Source organism: Schistocerca nitens, chromosome 1, assembly GCF_023898315.1.
Source record: "Schistocerca nitens isolate TAMUIC-IGC-003100 chromosome 1, iqSchNite1.1, whole genome shotgun sequence".
Lineage (NCBI taxonomy): Eukaryota > Metazoa > Arthropoda > Insecta > Orthoptera > Acrididae > Schistocerca > Schistocerca nitens.
Window position 1 is genome coordinate 117,120,559 of NC_064614.1, and position 17,352 is coordinate 117,137,910.

The 17,352-nt window shown below is 41.2% G+C and overlaps 1 protein-coding gene across 1 annotated transcript in view; it reads left to right on the forward strand.

Moving 5' to 3' along the window:
• The window catches only part of LOC126193160 (hypodermin-B-like), a 119,717-nt gene that overhangs the window by 68,483 nt on the left and 33,882 nt on the right, over positions 1 to 17,352 (forward strand). The window contains exon 4 of the mRNA XM_049932706.1: positions 11,463 to 11,601. Coding sequence (XP_049788663.1) covers positions 11,463 to 11,601 — 139 coding nt within the window. The remainder of the gene's footprint in view (positions 1 to 11,462; positions 11,602 to 17,352) is intronic.

A 17,352-nucleotide genomic window follows, 5' to 3' on the forward strand; every position in this document is an offset into this window, starting at 1 on the left:
TCGAGAACTTTTACACCACTTATTGCCCGAACTGCCCATTTCTGAGCCAAAAATATCCCTTTAAATAGGAACAGTTACCCCAAAATATAACACCATACGACATAAGAGAATGAAAATAAGTGAAGTAGACTAATTGCCGTGTCGAACGATCACTTACTTCAGATAGCGTTCGAATAGTAAAAATGCCAGCATTAAATCTTTGAACAAGATCCTGAACGTGGAAAGTCCACGACAGTTTATTAGCTATCTGGACACCTAGAAGTTTGAACTCTTCAGTTTCACTAATCATATACCCATTCTGTGCAATTAAAACGTCGGGTTTTGTTGAATTCCGTATTAGAAACTGTGATTCGGCGTTAATTTATTTTCTACAGGTAATGAACTTGTGTTCTACACTGTTTGAAACAGAGCCAATGTTGCACATAACATCCTTTACTACCAACTTAGTCTCATCAACAAACAGAAATGTTTTAGAATTACCCTTAATATTAGAGGGCATATCATTCACGTAAATAAGGAACAGGAGTAGCTCCAACAATGATCCCTGCCCCCCCCCTCCCCATTTGACTGTACCCCACCCAGACCCTACATCACAGCCTCTCTCAACACTGTGAATAATGACCTTTTGCTGTTTGTTGTTAACGTAAGAGGTGAACCAATTGTGAGCTACTCCCTGTATTCTGGAATGGTCCAACTGCTGGAGCAATTTTTTGTGATCAACACAATCAAACGCTTTAGTTAAATCAAAAAATAGGCCTAGCACTAGAAACCTTTTTTTTTATCCATCCAGTACCTCACAGAGAAAAGAGAATATAGCATTTTCAGTTGTTAAACGAATTCCAAAGCCGAACTGTACATTTGATAGCAAATTATGTGATGTAAAATGATCGATTATCCTTACATTCACAGCCTTTTCAATAACTGTAGCAATCACTGTTGGCACAGAAATAGGTCTAAAACCGTCCACATTATCCCATTTTCTCTTTTGAGAAAGTGGCTTTACTACTGAGTACTTAAATCGTTCATAAAACTGATCATTCTCAAAGGAAAAATTACAAATATGGTTAAGTACAGGGCTAACAGGTGCAGCACATGACTTTAATATTCTGCTAGGCAGTCCATCATATCAATGAGTCTTTAGTCTTCAGTGATTTAATTATTAACTCAGTCTCCCCCTTGTCACTATCACAGAGGAGTATTTCAGACATCAGCCTCAGAAAGGGATTTTTCAGAAGAGTTAAATGATTCCCTCTAGAAAATAAGTTTTTATTTAATTCACGAGCAATGCTCAGAAAATGATTGTTAAATACTGTACATCTATCTGACTTATCAGTAACAGAAATATTTTTACTACTAACTGACTTTATATCGTCGATCTTGTAGTGCTGACCAGGCACTTCCTTCACAACTGGCCACATGGTTTTAATTTTATCCTGTGTATTAGCTATTCTATTTGCGTACCACATACTATTTGCCTTCCTAATAACATTTTTAAGCACCTTACAATACTGTTTGTAATGGGCTACTGTAGGTTGTTGATTGTGACTAGTTCTAACATTTTGATATAATTCCCGCTTTTTTCTACATGATATCCTTATCCCACTAATAAGCCACACAGGTTGCCTTTTATTGCTAGTACCCCGTTAGGGAACGTTCTAATGGAAAGCAACTCTCAAAGAAGATGAGAAATGTGTTAAGGAAAGAATTATATTAGCCATCTACGTTGTTGTGGTCTTCAGTCCTGAGACTGATTTGATGCAGCTCTCCATGCTACTCTGTCCTGTGCCAGCTTCTTCATCTCCCAGTACCTACTGCAACCTACATCCTTCTGAATCTGCTTAGTGTATTCATCTCTTGGTCTCCATCTAAGATTTTTACCCTCCACGCTGCCCTCCAATACTAAATTGGTGATTCCTTGATGCCTCAGAACATGTCCTACCAACCGATCCCTTCTTCTGGTCAAGTTGTGCCACAAACTTCTCTTCTCCCCAATCCTATTCAATACTTCCTCATTAGTTATGTGATCTACCCATCTAATCTTCAGCATTATTCTGTAGCACCACATTTCGAAAGCTTCTATTCTCTTCTTGTCCAAACTATTTATCGTCCATGTTTCACTTCCATACATGGCTACATTCCATAGAAAAACTTTCAGAAAAGACTTCCTGACACTTAAATCTATACTCGATGTTAACAAATTTCTCTTCTTTAGAAACGCTTTCCTTGCCATTGCTAGTCTACATTTTATATCCTCTCTACTTCGACCATCATCAGTTATTTTGCTCCCCAAATAGCAAAATTCCTTTACTACTTTAAGTGTCTCATTTCCTAATCTAATTCCCTCAGCGTCACCCGACTTAATTCGACTACATTCCATTATCCTCGTTTTGCTTTTGTTGATGTTCATCTTATATCCTCCTTTCAAGACGCTATCCATTCCATTCAACTGCTCTTCCAAGTCCTTTGCTGTCTCTGACAATGTCATCGGCGAACCTCAAAGATTTTATTTCTTCTCCATGGATTTTAATACCTACTCTGAATTTTTCTTTTGTTTCCTTTACTGCTTGCTCAATATACAGATTGAATAACATCGGGGAGACGCTACAACCCTGTCTCGCTCGCTTCCCAACAACTGCTTCCCTTTCATGTCCCTCGACTCTTATATCTGCCATCTGGTTTCTGTACAAATTGTAAATAGCCTTTCGCTGCCAGTATTTTACCCCTACTACCTTTATAATTGGAAAGAGAGTATTCCAGTCAACATTGTCAAAAGCTTTCTCTAAGTCTACAAATGCTAGAAACGTCGGTTTGCCTTTCCTTAATCTAAGATAAGTCGTAAGGTCAGTATTGCCTCACGTGTTCCAGTATTTCTACGGGATCCAAACTGATCTTCCCCGAGGTCGGCTTCTACTAGTTTTTCCATTCGTCTGTAAAAAATTCGTGTTAGTATTTTGCAGCTGTGGCTTATTAAACTGATAGTTCGGTAATTTTCACATCTGTCAACACCTGCTTTCTTTGGGATTGGAATTATTATATTCTTCTTGAAGTCTGAGGGTATTTCGCCTGTTTCAAACATCTTGCTCACCAGATGGTAGAGTTTTGTCAGGACTGGCTCTCCCAAGGCCGTCAGTGGTTCTAATGGAATGTTGTGTACTCCGGGGGCCTTGTTTCGACTCAGGTCTTTCAGTGCTCTGTCAAACTCATCACGCAGTATCGTATCTCCCATTTCATCTTCATATACATCCTCTACAATTTCCATAATATTGTCCTCAAGTATCGCCCTTATATAGACCCTCTATATACTCCTTCCATCTTTCTGCTTTCCCTTCTTTGCTTAGAACTGGGTTTCCATCTGAGGTCTTGATGTTCATAAAAGTGGTTCTCTTATCTCCAAAGGTCTCTTTAATTTTCCTGTAGGCAGTATCTATCTTATCCCTAGTCAGATAAGCCTCTACATCCTTACATTTGTCCTCTAGCCATCCCTGCTTAGCTATTTTGCACTTCCTGTCGATCTCATTTTTGAGACGTTTGTATTCCTTTTTGCCTGCTTCATTTACTGCATTTTTATATTTTCTCCTTTCATCAATTAAATTCAATATTTCTTCTGTTACCCAAGGATTCCTACTAGCCCTCGTCTTTTTACCTACTTGATCCTCTGCTGCCTTCACTACTTCATCCCTCAAAGCTACCCATTCTCCTTCTACTGTATTTTTTCCCCCATTCCTGTCAATTGTTACCTTATGCTCTCCATGAAACCCTGTACAACCTCTGGTTCTTTCAGTTTATCCAGGTCCCATCTCCTTAAGTTCCCACATTTTTGCAGTTTCTTCAGTTTTAATCTACTGGTCATAACCAATAGATTGTGGTCAGAGTCCACATCTGCCCCTGGAAATGTCTTACAATTTAAAACCTGGTTCCTAAATCTCTAAATCTCTGTCTTACCATTATATAAACTATCTGATACCTTTTAGTATCTCCAGCGTTCTTCCATGTATACAACCTTCTTTCATGATTCTTAAACCAAGTGTAAGCTATGATTAAGTTGTGCTCTGTGCAGAATTCTACTAGGCGGCTTCCTCTTTCATTTCTTAGCCCCAATCCATATTCACCTACTAAGTTTCCTTCTCTCCCTTTTCCTACTACCGAATTCCAGTCACCCATGACTATTAAATTTTCGTCACCCTTCACTATCTGAATAATTTCTTTTATTTCATCATATACTTCTTCAATTTCTTCGTCATCTGCAGAGCTAGTTAGCATATAAACTTGTACTACTGTAGTAGGTGTGGGCTTCGTATCTATCTTGGCCACAATAATGCGTTCACTATGCTGTTTGTAGTAGCTTACCCGCATTCCTATTTTCCTATTCATTATTAAACGCCGGCCGAAGTGGCCGTGCGGTTAAAGGCGCTGCAGTCTGGAACCGCAAGACCGCTACGGTCGCAGGTTCGAATCCTGCCTCGGGCATGGATGTTTCTGATGTCCTTAGGTTAGTTAGGTTTAACTAGTTCTAAGTTCTAGGGGACTAATGACCTCAGCAGTTGAGTCCCATAGTGCTCAGAGCCATTTGAACCATTTGAACCATTATTAAACCTACTCCTGCATTACCCCTATTTGATTTTGTGTTTATAACCCTGTAGTCACCTGACCAGAAGTCTTGTTCCTCCTGCCACCGAACTTCGCTAATTCCCACTATATCTAACTTTAACCTATGCATTTCCCTTTTTAAATTTTCTAACCTACCTGCCCGATTAAGTAATCTGACATTCCACGCTCCGATCCGTAGAACGCCAGTTTTCTTTCTCCTGATAACGACATCCTCTTGAGTAGTCCCCGCCCGCAGATGCGAATGGGGGACTATTTTACCTCCGGACTATTTTACCCAAGAGGACGCCATCATCATTTAATCATACAGTAAAGCTGCATGTCCTCGGGAAAAATTACGGCCGTAGTTTCCCCTTGCTTTCAGCCGTTCGCAGTACCAGCACAGCAAGGCCGTTTTGGTTATTGTTACAAGGCCAGATTAGTCAATCATCCAGACTGTTGCCCTTGAAACTACTGAAAAGGCTGCTGCCCCTCTTCAGGAACCACACGTTTGTCTGGCCTCTCAATAGATACCCCTCCGTTGTGGTTGCACCTACAGTACGGCTATCTGTATCGCTGAGGCACGCAAGCCTCCCCACCAACGGCAAGGTCCATGGTTCATGGGGGGAACGTTATCGGCATTATAAACATCGTGCCACTCTTGTTCCTTAACGAGGTTTAAAAAACTCTCTATTGCCGTTGGATTAGCTTTCCTACATAGTTTGTAATTATATGTGACATTTGTTTGAGTACAAAAGCCTTTTAGTGTTAAATTTTGTGCACCATGGTCTGAAAAGACATTCACCCTTTTGCTAACAGAATGCCAACCCAGTAACGAAGAATGAATAAAAATATGGTCTATGGCTGTGCTACCGTTCCTCTGCACTCTAGTTGGAAAAACGTATCTTCAGATCATTGCTACACACTTTCTTTCTTTCTTTCATTTTTATGTATGGGGCTTAGATACGCAGCGTTTCATTCTGCTGGAGTTTCCTATCCATACCATGTACATTTATTAAATAACATGCTTAGATTTTCATAGAGACTGCCTGGGGTCATACCTTACTAACTCTGCTGGTAGATTTTCAGATCTTGATGATTACCCAAATTTGTTTTGTGTAGCCGCATTCTGTAGCTCTTTCATGGTTGTTCCGGCGCTTTTATACCATCCTGGTTCACCCATATATCCTGTTTTATTTCCTTGCACTCTGTCCTTTATTTTGTTAGCTGGCCTTTAAAATGATTCTCCCACTCTACCATGGTAATAACTGGCGGGTGTGGCAGGAGGGGACAGTTCAGGCTAGTGGAAGGTCTGTAATGGTGTGTGGCGTCTGATACGTCTAGGTACGACTATGACTGGTGGCACATACTTAAGCATCCTGTTTGATTACCTGCATCCATTCATGTCCACTGTGCATGCCGACGGACTTGGGCAATTCCAGCAGGACAATGCGACACCCCACACGTCCAGAATTGTTTCGAGTGGCTCCACGATCACTCTTTGAGCTTAAACACTTCCTCTGGCCGCCAAACTCATCAGATATGAACATTATTGAGCATATCTACGATGCCTTGTAACATGCTGTTCAGAAGAATTCTAGACCTACTCGTACTCTTAGGGATTTATGGACAGTCCTACAGGATTCATGGTGTCATTTCCCTCTAACACTACTTCAGACGTTAGTCGAGTCCATGCCATGTCGTGATGCGGCACTTCTGCGTGCTCGCGTGGTCCTTACACGATATTTTGCAGGTGTACCAGTTTCTTTGGCTCTTCAGTGTAGTTCAAGCGACGCGGGCGTCTGCGTGTTATCTCTCCGACCTCACCCGCTGCCCTCTTTTGGCTGCCAATCAGTTGGCTCTTATAGCAAAAATTTCAAAAGAGCAGCGCGAGGTCCTCGAAATCTGATTGTGAGCTGCGTTAATCAGTACTGTGAGATGACGTACTCGTACTGAAGATCTGGAAAAAACCATTCCTCTGTCTTATTCAGATTACGAAAAACCTAAGTACTTGTTTGATAAGCTGTCCTTGGCTTCACAATGCCTCATTCGCATGAGTTGTATAATCTCTTTGAAATACCTTCGTTAATTAACAACCGTTTAATATTATCTTTGTGGTTGGATATTCTTCTTCACTGTTATAGTGATCAGTTAACTTAACAAGAATAGATCAGACGCTACGAGTCACCGATTTCTATGAACTTCAGTATACTATCCGGGGGCAGACGAAAGTAGGTCCTGTGAAACGGCTTAGGTCATTACGATCCAGGTAATTTCTCTTGAGCCCAGTGGCAGAACTGTACACAACGTTCAAAGTCGTCGCCATGCAATTCCTGGTGCACAGAAATATGGTACGGTTGGAATCGATGTTGATGTAGTATTCTCAACACCGACGTTTTTGAGATTCCCGATTCTCGCGCAATTTGTCTGCTACTGATGTGCGGATTAGCTGCGACAGCAGCTAAAACACCTACTTGATTATCATCATTTGTTGCAGGTCGTCGTTTACATTTCGCATGTGGCTGAACACTTTCTGTTTCCTTAAATAACGTTACTATCCCGCGAACGCTCCGGACACTTGGATGATCCAGGATACCGAGCAGCATACATAGCACACGCCCGTTGGGCATTTTGATCGCAATAGCCATACATCAACACGATATCGACCTTTTCCGCAATGGGTACGTTTACCATTTTAACACGGATAATGTATCAGGAAGCAAATACCGTCCGCACTGGGAATGTTACGTGATACCACTTACTTATATGTTTGTGACTATTAGAACATCATCTATCACAAAGCGAAAAAGTGGTCCAACTAAAAGATTCATATTTCTTTAGGTACTACACGAATATGTAATAAAAAATGGGGGTTCCTATTAAAAAAAAACGCAGTTGATATCCATTTGACCTATGGCAGCGCATCTAGCGGGCCAACCATAGAGCCATCTGGTTTCCCCCTTCAAGTTAGACGAGTTTCGTTCTTTGTAGTTTTTTCGTTTGATGCTTATTTCGTGAGATATTTAGCCCGGTCACTATCAATGGACCAGTCTGTATACAGGGTGACAATTATTGAACTATACGAAAAAATTAGTTACAAACTACGGTGTGCACACACTTCATTCACTACAGGCATTCAGATTTAGGTTATGACATGTTCGATGTGTCTGCCATCTTTGGTCACGATGTGGCGCAGACGAATAGCGAAATTCTACGTGACCCGCTGAAGTGACGGAACATCGATGCTCCCGATGTACTCCTCATTGGCTGTTTTCAGCTCCGCAATGGTTTTGGGCTTATTGCTCTACACCTTTTCTTTAATATAGCCCCACAAAAGAGTCGAATGTGTTCAGATCCGGAGAAAATGGCGACCAATCGAGGCCTACGCCAGTGGCCTCTGGATCCCCCAGAGCTAGAATGCGGTTCCTAAAGTGCTCCTCCAGGACATCAGACACTCTCCTGTTTCGATGGGGTCGAGATCCATCTTGCATGTACCACGTGTTGTCGAAATCAGGGTCACTTTGTACAATGGAGATGATTTCATCATCCCAAACCTTCACATACCGTTCGGTGGTCACCACACCATCAACGAATATCGCACAGTCATTCCGTGACTGGACATTGCACACCACACAGTCCTTGTTGAGGGTGAAGAGACTTCTCGATCACGAAATGCGGATTCTCAGTCCCCCATATGCGCCAATTTTGCTTTTTAACAAACCCATCGAAATGAAAGTGGACTTCGTCGCTAAAACAAACCATATTAACATCGAAGTCCTGTTTGTCACTTCTATGGCAAGAGATGCAGGCATTCAAGAACAATTTGTCGCAGTGCCTCCCGGTTGATTCCTACCTGTTGTGCAACTCGTCTGATCGATTCCTGAGGCTGGTTTGAAATACAGCGCATGTCTTCTCGATGTTTTCAGGCGTTTTCACCCTTTTTAGACGACCTACATCGCAAACACTCTCATCACGAACACTACCCATTCTCTCAAACCTGCGAATCAAATTCTTGATTGTTAGCACACTTGGACCGGTTGTCTTCAGCTTGAATTCAGTCGCAAACTTACTTTGGGCCGCAGTTGGGCTGTTATTGCTTGCATAACAAGCCTTCACAAACGCAAAACTCTCACCTACGCTATACCTTTACATTTTCGCTCTGAAATGGCCGACAGCAAGAAGGTGCGTGGGCTTGCATCATGCTCCGCGGCCAACCATGCACTTTTTAACACCCTAACGCAAACCGTTCAGAAGTTATGACGATATTATTTCATGTAGGGCAATAATTGTCAACCTGTAGATCAGATAACTGAGACCAATTGGTGCAGGCGTTGCAATTAGATGGAGAGATTGGCACAGGAGTTGCTGATGGAAAATACTGGTTAAAAATCAAATTTTTTGTATCTTCACCTAAAATGTGCCATTATGATACAGTTCATGAAAGCCCTACCAAAGATGGTGTCAAGTATTAGACAATTAAGTTTCCGTAGATATTAGGAGCTAAGCGAAAGGGACTTTTCGTCGGCTTCGACATTTGGAAACTGATGAAAGACGAAACATTTGAAGACAGAATAAAAGACATTGGAATGTCTGCTTGGAGGTTTTTAAAGCAGTCAACAAGTTTTTCAGCAACTAAAAAGGCCCCAATTACGAGGACATAGTAAGAAGAGGAGGAAAGATTATGATTTAAGGTTACATTGACAACGAGGTCATTAGAGACGAGGGGAGAATGGGGACCAAAATCGGCCACGTCCTGTCAAATGAACTATTCCGGCGTTTAAGGTAATCGCGGAAAATCTACATAAGGATTCCCGGACGCGGGTTTGAACCGTCGTCCTGCTGAAAGGCTGTCCAGGGTGGTAGCCAGGGTGGACAACTGCAAAGTGCTGGGTGCCTCAAAGAGCTGCGTTTCCTGGACTCCCAGGCCAGCTTTTCCAATACAGTATATGTACTGTGAGTGAGAGACAGAGCGAATGGATCCATGAAAACACTAAAGAAATGAAACAGATCTTCCAGACCCGTTGGGATGACGGCATGACATATGACTATTGAAGATTGCTACACAGACAGTATCCTCAGGCGCCGGCCGTGGTGGCCGAGCGATTCTAGGCACTTCAGTCCGGAACCGCGCGACTGCTACGGTCGTAGGTTCGAATCCTGCCCCGGGCATGGATGTGTGTGGTGTCCTTAAGTTAATTAGGTTTACGTAGTTCTAAGTTCTAGGGGACTAATGCCCTAAGATGTTAAGTCCCATAGTTCTCAGAGCCATTTGAACCATTTATCCTCAGGCAGAAAAAAAGGAAAAGTTCGAAATAGAAACATTCTTCTTAGAACTGAAGAATGATACTTCTTTATAATCTTAGGAGTACCTTACATTATAACTGTTTTTAAATATCTTTTTTGATGTACGCGTTTTTTGTATAAATTCTGTGGTTCTTCAACATCACTTTGTAAAAAAGAAGAATCTTATGTTGTTGACCTACCTGACCGATTAAAGGATCTGACATTCCACGCTCCGATCCGTAGAACGCCAGTTTTCTTTCTCCTGATAGCGACGTCCTCCTGAGTAGTCCCCGCCCGGAGATCCGAATGGGGGACTATTTTACCTCCGGAATATTTTACCAAAGAGGACGCCATCATCATTTAACCGTACAGTAAAGCTGCATGCCCTCGGGAAAAATTACGGCTGTAGTTTCCCCTTGCTTTCAGCCGTTCGCAGTACCAGCACAGCAAGGCCGTTTCGGTTATTGTTACAAGGCCAGATCAGTCAATCATCAAGACTGTTGCCGCTGCAACAACTGAAAAGGCTGCTGCCCCTCTTCAGGAACCTTACAATTGTCTGGCCTCTCAACAGATACCCCTCCGTTGTGGTTGCACCTACGGTACGGCTATCTGTATCGCTGAGGCACGCAAACCTACCCGCCAACGGCACGGTCTATGGTTCATGGGGGGGTTTCTGAACTTAGCATATGAAAAATATTACGATTAATTAAAAGAATTTAAGGATTGCTAAGTATATATCTGTAAATTTGTCAAAGGCTGTCTGAGACAGGGAGTGGTTTGTGAGGTGTATGAGCTGGATTTTTGCCAGTCCTTGCGGTGCCCTTGCAGATGATCAGAGTCGTCAAGAAATCTCAAAGACAAAGACGTTGTGCTATTACGGTTTCACTTCTCTAGTTTCCAAAATATCGTTGTGCTTATTACTAGTAGTTTATTTACTCGTATGTGAACCTATGGAGAATACAAAACAGAAACACCTCCTTCCAAGAATGGAGGGGTTTGCTTCAGATTTAGCAGTTTATAAATCCAACCGCAATAATGAAAACTGTCATACAGTTCTTCATTTGTTTGCAGGTTGAACAATTGATCCATTATAACTGACAAGGTCAATATCAATAGTCGCAGGAATGTAAAGGCATAGGCCGGCCGGAGTGGCCGAGCGGTTCTAAGCGCTATAGTCTGGAGCCGCGCGACCGCTACGGTCGCAGGTTCGAATCCTGCCTCGGGCATGGATGTGTGTGTTGTCCTTAGGTTAGTTAGGTTTAAGTAGTTCTAAGTTCTAGGCGACTGATGACCTCAGCAGTTAAGTCCCATAGTACTCAGAGCCATTTTTTATGTAAAGGCATAGTACCTCGAATAGAACCTTGCCTAGTAAATGTCTATGTCATTCAAACGAAGTGTCGAGCTACGGATTACTTTAGTTTTACTGACTTTTTGTGTAATACATTTTCATTAAATCCTGTACGTTTTATAATCCGATAACACATCTCACTAAGCGCTAAGCGCAGTCTAAGTGAAAATAGCTCTGTCTAACTGTAACAAGTTACACGTAGTTCTCTTCTGCAGAGATGTGACGCACTCTTCATCTCTTTTGGCAGCAGCGACGACACGTACGAGGTGTTAGCTGGTACCAACACCCTCAGTGAAGGCGGCACCCGACACACGGTGACATTCATAAGCTCTCATGAGGGTTATGACGCCAGTGATTCCTGGGTCAACGACATCGCCGTGCTCAAGGTCAGTATTGCTAGTATTTCGTAATGTGGATTCGTATCGAGAGAGTCCAATAATAATCGATAATATTTCAACTGCACTGAATCTTTGAAGTGAGAAGGAAAACGGTGGAATCTAAGAAGATGACTGTGGCCCGCCAGTGGAGACAACAGAAAGAAGAACGGTGAAACTACTGAAAAGACTCCAGAAGTTTCAATGTAGTAGGAGACAGCCGCGAACAGGGTTGAAAGCATACCAAAATAATGTTACTTTCAATAACATCGATACAATTCTCCTTCCAAAAACATGAATTCATGTTTACCGAACTCGATATCCAGAAACTGTCCGCAAAGTAGGTCAAAGCGAGAGAATCCGTATTTCAAGTACCTATGTGAGATTATCGAATCTACTGACAGGGAAAACTCACCTACAGAAATTCAAGAGAGCCTACGGAAGAACTCCCTGTATCTACGAACAAAAATATCTTCTGACGCAAACAAACATCAGACACAACAACACTGTCATAAAACCAGGAGCCCTGTGTGCAAGTGAAAATCCCATACTTCAGATAAAAGGAGACGTGCAAAACATCCTAAAAGAGGAACTCAAGATTACGAGAAAGGTTCTCTGTACAAACGGAAAGGAAGTTAGCTACAGTCTAAATTCCCAGTGAACAACAGAAAAATTATCCAACTTTGTGGCACATGTTCAAAAAATAAGATTAAAAAGTAGTGGATATCTCATCTGCAAGATGTAAAACTTTAACATGGCCGAAACGACTTTAATTTTCTTCCTGGATTCAATTTTATTTGTTATTGTAGTCAGAAACTCGTATAGAAAAAAAAAAAAAAAAAGAAAGAAACCACCCAAGTGGAAAGTTCTGTCGGAGAACGAAACTGTGAAAAAATGGGAACAGAATGGACTGAAGAAATTACAGATATTTGTGCCTATTTGGAGTCCCATCAACAAAATAGCGACCATTAATACGCCTCTTGAAAAGCACGTTCCACGCGTTGCCGGACAAAAAGCGTTGTTTTTCCACTTCTCTCGGCGAGCGTGGGTTTCTCAGCTGACCAATAGTGAGTATTACGAAGGCTGATTTGTCTATGGTTGGTAAACGTTGCTTCATCCTGTTCGGTTCTCTCTTTAAAATTTTTAGCTTTTAGTGCGCAACTTTAACTCAGCAATCCAACAGGGTATAAGCTTTGTGGGTGTACTCGGTCAGTGAATGTTAGACAATAGGTACAAATCCCTACTGGTGTAAATATGTTTGATATGCTAAAGGCACAAATCAGGGGACCTTTATTTTTATTAACGTTAAGGATTGATGGCCAGTTTTCTCCTTAATCGTCAATATGCACTATCTGATCAAAACTACCTGGACAACTATTAATGTACACTAATGTACGGTGTATTCAAAAATATTCACTATTCACCGTTATGACGGCTTGAACTTTGCGGAAGACCTTTTCAATGAGATGTCTTAATGTCTATGAAGCGATGGCAGCCCATATTTCCTCAAGTAGTGAAGCTGTACGCTGAGAATAAACGTGTTCCATTATTTCATGTAGGGAATATGGACAGGCCCGTCCGTGCATTGTCTTGCTGAAATAAACAATCATCATCCCTGAGATGTTCCTCTGCACTCAACAATGCTGAAACATGTGTTCATATCGCCCTGCATTTATTTTCTTCTTAAATTCAATAAGTAGACCATATACTAACAACGAAAAATACTCCTGCACCATGCACCAAGTCCTTTACACTTCACTGTTGGCACCGCACACGGTGACAGATAAAGGCCTCTCGGTATTCACTAAATCCAAACCGATCGATCAAATTGACACAGGGTACAGGTGGTTCATCACTACAACTCTCTCATTTTCAGTCTTCCACTCAGTAGTGGAGTCCCTCGTTACGCTACCTGAAGTTTCACTTAGCACTGGCTATAGAAACACATGGCTTGTGAGGAGCTACTCGGCTATTGAAACTCATTCATTTTAACTTTCTATGCATCGTCATTGAGCTAACCGGACTACTCGTAGGACTTTGGAACTCACTGGTTATTCCATCCGCTGATTTTACGCTATTTTTTGTAGAGGTTGTTACTAATGTTTACATGAAAGTTATTCTGCTCTTAGAATGTGAAATATGCTGTTTTTTCAAGGGTCCTCCAGAACAGAATTTCATCACGTATTTTATAAAATTTTGAAAATTAATTGTTCATCTTTACCCTCAAATTTTGTCTTACTGATTTACATATATCAACCATATTTTGCTACTTCTTCCTGTTCTTGTATGCAACTATAATTTTCATTCCATCAGGGATTCGATTCAAAATTTATACGAGAGGATATTCTTCCATATCGTCCCCATCCTCTCTGACTGGTAATCTGGGCAATGTATCTAATCCCTTATTATGAATTCCTTAAATACATTTGATCTCAGGTTTAAACTGTTGCAGGTACAGTATCCACTGTGTTAGTTATGCGTTCCTTTAATATATTTGATCTGAAATTGAAACTGTTGTGGGTACAGTGACCACTGTGTTATCCTCCCATGAGATAATCTGAATTTCTTCAGGAACAGTAATGCTCAGTGGTCAGTGTCCACATATGTCATATGCCCTTACAGATATATTCTCAGATTTTGGAAGCCCAAAGCTAAGGCCTCGCACTCTGAGACACTTTAATTATTTGCATTCCAAGTCAAAGTGTGATTTGCGAATGCAATTGACTGAATATTCTCAACACCAAAAAGCCTCACTCCTAAACTGTGCCCAGTCATGTCTGACTCATACAGAACGGCCTGCTCCACCTTGGGTGATATAATATTCCATCTTCACTAAATGCTTCCTTCAGATTCTTGAATGCTCCCTGAAATTTTTCATTCCATTCATATGTTCCGTTTGGACTCAGTAATAGGTTCATATTTGGATCATGGAATAGTTGCTCTGGCGCGAAATTTCTATAAAACCTACATATCTCTAAAATGACTTCAGCTGTTTTCTATTCCTTGGTTTGGAACATCCTTTCATGGCCTCCATTATTTTGGCAGGTATGATACTTTCAGTTATCAGAACTTGAAATTTGGCAGTGGTATGTCATCTCACTGTAAACATTCATTTCAGAGTTATTAAGTTTGCCATTATCACAGTAGTGGTACGTGAGATTGGTGAAAGCCATACTGTGATCTGGGGTTGCAATCGCAAGATATTTAAATTTTGTTTGAGTGTAATAATCAGAACTCATAGTAGCTGGCAGGGACAACGAAGAGTCATGATTGCACAGTAGTGAGAAGATATGCACAAAAAAATGAGACATCATGGCTGGTGTTCTAAGTGCACTGCCGAGAACTTTGGAGGAAAACGTTCTAATGTGTGTGAAATCTTATGGGACTTAACTGCTAAGGTCATCAGCCCTTCAGCTTACACACTATTTAACCTAAATTATCCTAAGGACAAACACACACATCCATGCCCGAGGGAGGACTCGAAGCTCTGCCAGGACCAGCTGCACAGCTGCAGCGCCCCAGACCGCTCGGCTAATCCTGCGTGGCAACTCTGGAGGACTGACGAAGAATACCAACAAGGGAAAAAATGTAAAAAAAAACCATAGTTTACAGGGACAGACTTTCCCTCAGCTACAACCAGGTGAAACAGTTCAAAGCATGCACCATAGAAAAAATAGTCTAACATAAAATAATTTATTGTTCGAGTTGAAAGGTAAGGGTAATTATTTCATGTAATATTCTGCGAGTGTCTCGACGGAGCAATTGAATTAACTCATTATATTATGAGAAATATTCACACTTTGATTGATGATATTTTGATTGAGACTTAGGTGACAACAGAAAATGAGCAAAGCATTTGCCATACAATAAACCATCACTCCAACTCATGGCAGTAAGTGTGACGATATGGACTACCCAGTTGTTTACTGCCTCAGTCTTGTGACTATTTTGGCACTGATACCTCCTGGTCTCAATGGCGCGTTTGCACGATTTTGTGTCTTTGAAAATATTGTGTTACTTATTGTCAGCAGATCCAAAACTATCCTGGGAGAGTGGCTGTAAGTCCTGCATTGTCGTGTTAGAATAATTCATCACTCGAGTACATATGTTGGAGTGAATAACTGCTATAAAAGTAATGGCAGTGAGGTTAACAGACCGAGGAAATCGACGTCGAGGACACAAGTGGTTCAAGTGACTCTAAACGCTATGGGACTTAACATCTGAGGTCATCAGTCCCCTGGACTTAGAACTACTTAAAGCTAACTAACCTAAGGACATCACACACATCCATGCCCGAGGCAGGATTCGAACATGCGATCGTAGCAGTCGCGCAGTTCTGGACTGAAGCGACTAGAACCGCTCGGTCACAGCGGCCGGCTTCGAGGACACAGTACCAAGAGTTAGGCCTGTACTACGACTCAGTAACACATTTTGGTTAGGGTTGAACCTTTACTTCTTTTTGATGTAAGCCAATGTATTTTGTTCAGATTAGTACTGAAAGAAGATAAGACCAGTTATTTTCTATCATGAGAGGATTTAACATGTTCCACACTCACCTGAAAACTTAAATTCCCCGTTCATAAATTCCGATTTCTTGCAGTCTCAGTGTCACACCTTCCTTCCTTAATGGTTGAAACACCTCCACAATGCTTCCTCCAGTTAGATGTGGCAGTTAGTAAGTCATCAACATACACAGTAATTTCTGGACCCAACTTAGGCCCAAGTACTCTGGGCAATGCACCATTGGGTAACCCAAATGGCAATACATTGAATTGTTAGGTCTTGTCCCAAAGAAAAATGTGGTGTACCTTCTATATGCTTCACCAGTTTTCCAATGAACAGCAGTCAAATCCAGGTTTATTAAACATTTTACAAATTCATATTTCTGAAGAATCTCCTCCATGTTCTCAGTTCCACTCTTTATTTTGCTAAAATTGTGTTCAATTTCCTTGCATTTTTCATTCTGCATACTGCGTGATCCTGTTTCGTTACCACCAATGAATTACATATTCATTAGTACCTCTCTCTATTACACTCCAACTCAAAAATCTCTTAATTCCCTATATACTGACCCCCTTCCTTTGAACAATGTAGGACACTGTTTTCCAGCAAATGGTTCATGTGGTATTACATCAAACATGCGCTCAAAACTCTTAACTCTTCCTGCTTTCTTTGAAAATATTTCTGTATTCACCAATAGCACTTCTCTCAACTCTTGCCTCTGACACTGACTTATATCTTGCACTTAACTATTCTTTCCAACACTTCATGTATCACTTGACCTATTTTTCCTGAATCCCTGGGCCATTCTTATCTTCTTTCCCTACTTCTCCTTCTACAGACATGGTCGACACTTTTCATATACCTATAGTATTGTTTCAAGCCATTAACATTACGACAAATTGTTTGTTGGCCCACCTGTATTCTGCTTTCATGATCAGGATATATATTGTAGTTCACAGTCTCTATAAGTTCTACATTCTTTGAACAAGTCCATTCCAATAATTATGTGTACATATAGGTCAAGAATTACAAAAAATATATCTATTGCTCAAACATCATCTACCTGCAGCTTGATTATCAGTTGGCTCTTAATAATTTTCCCTACAAATTTCAACCCTAGTACTGACATAGCCATTACTTGTTCTTCTTGCTTTATCATCTCACAAAATGACTCTGAAATAGCACAGATCTGCTTTCCCATGTCTAGTAAAGCTCATTCTCCGATCCCATATACCTTTACAAGCACTAAAGGTTGTTGTC